General features: G+C 59.7%; 1 protein-coding gene across 1 annotated transcript in view; it reads left to right on the forward strand.

The window, feature by feature from the left end:
* Positions 1-7,440, forward strand: part of PRKCB (protein kinase C beta) — a gene marked incomplete at its 5' end in the record, with an annotated part of 114,136 nt that overhangs the window by 22,222 nt on the left and 84,474 nt on the right. Inside the window, 2 exons of the mRNA XM_019512587.1 lie at positions 620-731; positions 1,869-1,997. Of these exons, the coding sequence (XP_019368132.1) occupies positions 620-731; positions 1,869-1,997 (241 nt within the window). The remainder of the gene's footprint in view (positions 1-619; positions 732-1,868; positions 1,998-7,440) is intronic.

Here is a 7,440-nt window from a genome sequence, read left to right on the forward strand (position 1 = left end):
AACAACCCACCTGCCTTACTGCCAGTGTGCAATTGCCTGGCTTTAATTCCAGCCACTGCTTCTTGCAGGCCCCTTCTCCCCTAGGTAACGCGCTAGGATCGCCACCACGCAGCATGGCCTGAGCTCTGGGAGTTCGAGTACCGCCTGGGACGGGTGCCGCTGGTGTCAGTGACTCAAAGCATTAAAAGAAATGAGTCCTGAAGGGTTTTTTCCCTAGGTCATTTGCCTCCTGAAGAGCGGACTGGCCGGGGGTTGGTTTTCAAGCTGGAGGATGTTTGTTGAGCGACTGGTCTCGGGCGTTTTCTCTGCTCTTGCATCCTGCGGGGCTTGGCTGCGTCTCGGCGTCGTGCTGGCTCTCTGCATGGGGTGAAGATGATTTCACCTGATGGTTTCTTAGCTACGATCCGGTCGGTAAAGCCGCTTTGCTTGTTCCTTTAATTAAAGATAACTGGATCGCTGTGACCTGCCCCAGCTTCTGCTGAAGTTGGTGGGAGGGGGTTGAAACCCTGCGATCCCGCGTGCGAGGGTCTGGACGGCGCAGGGCGGTGGCCCGGGCTGGTACGCGGTATGAGTCCAGAATCCGTCTTGACGCTCGCTTTCTCTCTCGTTTGCCTTTCAGGACCCGAGGAGCAAGCACAAATTTAAAATCCACACGTACTCCAGCCCCACCTTCTGCGACCACTGCGGCTCGTTACTGTACGGACTCATTCACCAAGGGATGAAATGCGACTGTAAGTGAAGGCCTGTGGGGAGGAGCTGGGGAGGGGAGAAGCCGTCCCCAGGTCCCAGCTGAGGTACAGGGCAAGGCAGGGTCCTGGGGTCACCAGCAAGCATCGAGCTCCTTGTCCTGCCCCCAGAGCACACGCAGGCTGCCAGCCCAGCCTCGGGCCACGCTTACCCCGGCTGCAGGGGAGAGCTGGGCAGATGCAGGGCCTGGAAGGGAGAAGGGGAGCAAAGACATAAATAGATAAATGACATAAGACTCCCTAAGCCTAATGAAAAGGAAAAGACAGACCAGGTTTTTCCAGCCTGCATTTGATTTCTTTCTGCCCTCCGCTCCTCCAGCCCCCCGGGGAAATGTGTGAAGTGTCCAAGAAGGTCAAGGAGCTTGGTCTGGAGCTGGCTGGCTCCGGAGCTTGGCCGGAGGAGGGATTTCAGCTCAATGTGGGGAAGGGGAACGGGAACGCCTGCCCCGATGCGAAGCAGCTGAGCGTGAGAGGCACGCTCGCACGCGCGGGCTGCGGGTGACACCCCGTGGCCATCTTGCTGCAGAGACGAAACATCCTGCGGTTTGCACGGCTTTGCAGCAGCCCCTTCTAGAAAGCACGGTCTTGCTGCTGGTCTGCAGGGGGGAGAAGCAGGGAGAGGCTTTTCTCAGTGGGTTTAGTGATGGGGTTGTCTCGCGGGGGGGAGAGCTCACGGCTCACGGAAGGAGCGATGCCCGCGGAGCCAGCTTTCCTGGGGGAACAGGCTGAATCTGCAGGGAATAGCATGGCCCGGTGTTTGAGAAGAGCCAGTGGCTCCCGAAAGATCAAAACGTGCTGATTTTATTACAGGAGCAGCTTGTTCACAATCTGCTGCAGCATGGCACCTGCGGAAGTATTCGTGCTGCACAATCAATGCCTCTCACCATCATGCACGCATGCACACGCGTGTGCACACACACACAGGGCCCTACCAAAGCTCGCACCAGGTGCATTTGGAGGAGCAGAGCCCCTGCCTGTCCGTGTGTGCCCCACAGACGTGCCCAGCTCGAAGAAGTCTCCTCCTTCCCCCTTTGCCTTCCCTGTGCATCCCCCTGGGCTCTGCAAGCAGCCAGCCCCGGGGAACGCGACCTGCCTGAGTAACGCCTGCTTTCTCCTGTGCAGCCTGCACGATGAACGTGCACAAGCGCTGCGTGATGAACGTGCCCAGCCTGTGCGGGACAGACCACACCGAGCGCAGGGGCCGGATATACATCAAGGCCGACATCGAGAAGGACGTCCTCACTGTCCTAGGTAGGCTCATGCCGACAGCAAAGCACGAGGCCCCGGTGCTCTTAGCACCTCGGTATTGCAGCGGGATGGGAGTGGTGGTGTTGGAGTGAGGGCCCAAGATGTGTATGAGAGGTGAGGGGGTCTGGGGATGTCTCTTCATGTACCCACAGACCCTGTCTTGTGTTAGCTAGCTGAGCCTGTATCTGCTCCTCCTTCCTCAGCTCTTTCACCCATGCAGTGGGGCCAATGAAGGCTATCACCATGCCTCTCAGCATTGCAGTGCCCAGCTGTTGGCATTTTGACATGAAAACGAGTGTGCCCATGCTCTTTCCCTGGAGCCCGCCAGTGTGGCAGTGCCCTGTACTGTGTAGCCTACTTACTGCCCCTTTTCCTGACTGGCAAGACTTCGCAGCATCTCTTCCCAATCCTGTTTAGCAAACCAATGACCCCAAACCGCCTGCCCCAGCCCCTGTTTGCCGCTGGGATGCAGCAAACTGAAATCCCAGGGTCTGCCTTTGCTACGGGTTTGTCTCTAGGTGCGAATACAATGCAAACGGGAGCGACGGCTCCGATTCTCCCAGTGCATTCCCTGCAGCGTAGCCCCGGAGCGGTCCTGCAGCCTCGCGGACATGCCTCAGGGCCGTGCAGGTTGATGCTGTTGTGGATGCGCAGGCTGGACTTTATCCCTTCACGCTTTCCAAACAGGAGAAATGGCAGGGAGCGTGGGCAGCGCTGGGGGGAAAACGTGGAGCGCCAGTGCCCTCTCGTGGTCCTGGGCGCTCAGGACGGTGCAATGCCGAGGACGTAGGACGAAGGCAGAGGGGTGGTTCTGGCAAGGGCGATCACTGAAAATTAGGGTGGGCAAGCTGGTCAATTGACCATCAGATATGACCAATTGACCAGTCAGTTGTCTGCGTGTTTTTGACCAGTCAAAGATTATAGCAATTTTACAACAACAACAAAAAACCCTACTTTTTTTGTAGTTTTCTGGACAGAAATATGATCTTTTAAATTGGTTTTTGACACAGTTCTTAATGGAAAATTTGGGCTTTTTCTGTTGGCAGTTTTTACAATTTTTCACCTCTCAAATACCCAACTCTACTGCAAATATGACCTTCAGATGGGGCCGGAGGACGGTGCATGGTGGCTCTGGTAGCAGTGTCAGAGCTTGAGGGGTGGAGGGGGGCAATCCCTGACATGCTGGGGGAGATGGACACCCGCGGCAGGTGTAGACCGACTGTGAGCCGGGCTGGCGGTGACCCTGCAGGAGGGTTCGCACCGATGCGGATGGCACGGTGCTCCTGGGTGGTCTTGGTGACTGAAGCACCATGGTGGGGGGGTGGGCATAAAACCATATTATAAGCAGGAATCAAAGCCGTGGGGTGGGACAGAGGGACGTGTTCTCCTGCCTCCGGGCCCAGCCTCATCTTCCACGGATGACGCTGGTGCCGTCCTGCCACGTGGCTCTGGCTTCTGGGAGGCGTCCGTGGCCGTGTGCTGCCCCGGCGGTCCCTGCCTAGCGGTCAGCCGCTGGGGCTGGACAGTGCGTGGGTGGGGTGACCCGAGCTCTGCTTCCCGAAGGCAGTGCGGGCTCCGCCGGCCGGCGTGGGGGCAGGCTGCTGCGGTCCGGGTTGTGCGTGTACTCCGGGACCACGGCCTTGGAGCAAAGCCCAGGCAGCCTTGGGGCAGTCTTTTCCCTTGTGCACCCACATTGTGCCTCCCTCCTCCATCTGACGCACGTCCCTTGACTCATCTGAGACCCCCGGGCTGCGTAGAGCGGGGCCGCCGTGTCTGCCGAAGGCAAAGGTGCGCTGTGCCTCTCGGGGCTACTAGGTGTTTGCAATGGCCTGCAGACACGGTCGTGTAACGGGTCGCAGGACTGACCCAAGCAATTGAGGCGAGCAAGTCCTTGCAGCTCGGAGCAAGCACAGCTGTGGGGGCCCGGCATCCGGGCGTGCCCTTCCCAGGATGCAATAGTGGGTATGCGTGTGCTGTGTGCGTGCGTGTGCATGCCAAAATCAAGAGGCACTAGCACTTCTTAGGGAAAACCGTCCTGGCAGCGAGAGACTCGACCTGTTCCTCTGACCGGATCGTAGCTTTATGCTGAGAATCTCTCCGGCCGAGGTCTCTGCAGCCCGTCGGGCTGAGGCAGGGCGCGTTGCGGCGGCTGGGAGTTGACCGTGGGCTGCAAAGCCGAGCATCGGGGCTGCGTCTCTAGGCACTGAATCAGTCCTCCCAGGGCAGGGGGGGCCCCCACTGCCAGGAGCCTCTAAATCAGGCCTGGAGGGTCTCCTGTTGTGAGCCGGCCACAGCTTGCCCCGAGTTCCCGTGCTCCGGGCGACACCGTTTGGTCTGGAAGTGTCCTGGGAAATGCCGTGTCCACGAACAGCACCGCTTTGTGTGGGGAGTATTCAGCTTTGTGATGAAAAACGTGGGGGCGGTTTTTCTTTTTTTTTTTTTCTTTTTTTCTTCCCAGTGGAGCTGTCACAGTCCAAGGGAAAATCATAACTGGAAAAAACAAAAAAAAAAGTTGGTCAAAACCTTTCCCAGGAAAAGCGTCTGCTCCTAAGTCCCCATGCGATGGTGACATGTAGGTGCCACGCTTCCCAGAGCGCGCTGGGGAAAGCCTTTGACACCTAAAAGGCCTGGGGGAAGCGCCTGGGGAGACGGAGCAGAGACATGTCATCTGGTTGCTTTTTAACGAGCGCCTTCGAAAGCGAGTTTTATTTCGGGCCCTTTCTGGGGGCGTCGGTGAGAACCTGTCATCTGCTGCCGGCTCCTCCAGGAAGGCAGGGCATGCGCCGCGCGCCCCCTCCCATGCCGTTCGGGAGGGAGGGGAGCACCCAGGCTGGCTGCCCGCCCGCCTCCCGCCAGGCCTGGTGTCCCTCCCCGGGGCAGCTCCTGGGAGACGACCCCAGGCAGGCGCTGGGAGAGCGGGGTCGTGCCGGAGGCCGGGATGGCCCCTGACCCCAGGGTCTCGTTCCAGCCATGCAGCACGCACACGGCTGCAGCATGCATGTTGTCTCCTGCCCCATGCTAGGTGGGGGGGAATTTTAATATCATCGACATTCCTGTTGTCCACGTGGGCAGGAGGCCACGGGCTGTCGACAGGTGGCAAGTGGAGTTGGTGGAGAGCGGGATCAATGTTTTGGCTTCCAGGCGGGCAGCTGATGAGCCAAAGCACGTGGCTTCAGTGTCGTGGTGACGGCATTGTCTCCGGGAAGCCCTCCCCTCCACGCACTTCCCACGTGGGACTTTCCCTCCCCATCCGAGAGGTGTTTTGTTGCGACCCGCTCCCTTGTGCCGCGGCGCTGCGGTGGGATGGGCAGCAGCCTGGACCCCTCGTTATGCCGTGCACATTTCTGTTTTCCCAACGTGCTCGGCCTCTGGGCGTGGGACCTGGTCGTGGCAGCACGTCGCGTGGCCCCTGTGCGAGGGTGCTGGGGGGCGAGCGGGGCTGGCGTGTTGGCCGCCAGGTGGCAGCAAGCTCCCACGAATCGCCTGCCGTGGACGGCTGGTTCTTGGGCAGCTTTGAAGTCCTTCCCTGCAGCAATCGGGACGTGGACATGGATGATATCTTTTATTGGACCAACAAGATTTTTGCAACAACAACAAAAAAAAATTGTTTCATCGCAAGCTTTCGGGCACAAACACCCTTCATCAGGCATCGGGGAAAAATTGACTTTTTCCCCTCCCGCCCAAGCCCGTGTGTTGTGACCAAGCTTGGAGACCTTGTGAGTTTTCCTTCCCAGGGAAATTCCCCGTAAACAAACGCCAGCCAGGCCCCTCGGAGCCTGCTACGGACATGCTGGTGCCATCCAGGAGGTCGCCGGTATCCTCCTCCGCTCTCGGGGCCGAGCCCCGTGGGTTTCGGTGCAGTCTGCGCCAGGGGACCCTCGTTCGGGACCCCAGGAGGCTCCTGGTCTCCGGAGAGATTAGGCACCAGGGCTGGTCTGTCTGCAGGGCAGAGAGAAATGACAGGTAGGTTGAGGCAAGTGGTGTCGGCTTCATGTGCTGCGAGGGGCAGCTCGGTGAAATATTCCTTTTCTTCTGCTGAAATACAAACACGGGCTGGTTGAACAGGTTCACCGTGGCAGCTCGGCGGAGGGGGAGGCAGTGCCTTCTTTTCATGCCCACCGAGGGTGCGTGGCCCTGGGCTTCAGGCTCTTGGGTGCTGTGAAATGCAGTGACAGTAGGAGCCCGTGCTCCCATGCAAGCTAGGAAGGGCTGTAGCAACCCTCCTGGCTCAAACCCTGATGAATTAGCACGGGGTCCTTGCACCTTCCTGCGAACGGCCCGTGCCTGCTGCTCCAGGAGCCAGGACATCAGCTCCGACTCCTGGGCACGCTCGGGGGAAGCGCTGCCCAGCGCCCGGCGAGGATGCTGTGCAAGGAGCAGCTCCCCAGGGCCTGATCTGCACAGCCTTGCTCTTGCACCGTGGAGAGAAACAGCTGGCTGTGCATGGCTTCTCCTTAGCTTGTGACCCGTGCCCCACAGCATGTCAGGGAAGCGAGGGGCTTTTACGCACGGGCTGCAGAGCCAGGAGCCCAGGTCGAACCCAGCGCGGACGAGGCCAGGACGCCTGCCTGACTCTTACAGCACAAGGCCAAGGCTGAGGGCAGGAGGGAGGACAGCATCCTCGGGCTCGTTTCCCTCCCACGGCCTTCCCTGCCCACCTCTCGGGCAGCCGAGCCACGCAGCCCTCCTGCCCAGCCACCCGAGCCTGCGCCCGTGATGTTGCGTGGAGCGGTGCTGGCTCGGTGCACCCGGCTGCCCGAGCAAACCCTCGGTGGGCAGGAGCTGGCTCAGAAATCGTGAGACCAGCTCAAAAACCATGTGTTTTTTTTTTTTTTTTTCCCCTTTGCAAAAAGCAGGCATGTTTGCGTGCTGCCTGCCTGCCTGCTGTGTCTGGGCTGGTTGCACGTCGCCCTTCTCAAGCCTTTTGCTACAGCGGGGGGGCTTGAAGCTTAATATTTGAAAAGGAGACCCCGGAGTCTCACGTTGTCGCTTTGCCTGCTGGAGTCGGGGTTTTCGGGGCATCCGGGAACAACCGATGGTGCTGTCTCTCCATGTAGCCCCTGTCGGGGTCGGCTCAGGGCTAAGGGGCTTTGTGTCCCCCTGCTAGAGACGCCCACTTCCATGATAGCAGGGACCTTTGGGGAGGGCAGAGCAGTGTCCCTTGCTGGCGGGACTGTTTCTCGGGTAGTCAGGAGCCCACAAAATATCCTGCAGTGCTTCGCTTTTAGCAGCTGGAAAGGCCCCCAACAGGCACCAAGAGCATTTAGCCCATGGCCTCGGGGCCACAGACCCCCCGGGCATCAAGCCGTCTGCCCAGGTGCGCGGCGTTTGCTCCCTGCTTCCCCGCGGCAGGTCGGTGCCTGGTCCGCGGGAGGCGACGGCCCCCAGAGCACCGAGGGGCAAGTGGGGAAAACCATTTACTGCAACGTGTATTGGGAAACTGTCT

Source organism: Gavialis gangeticus, unplaced genomic scaffold (genome assembly GCF_001723915.1).
Source record: "Gavialis gangeticus isolate Ggan-Ray unplaced genomic scaffold, GavGan_comp1, whole genome shotgun sequence".
In the NCBI taxonomy this organism is placed as follows: domain Eukaryota; kingdom Metazoa; phylum Chordata; order Crocodylia; family Gavialidae; genus Gavialis; species Gavialis gangeticus.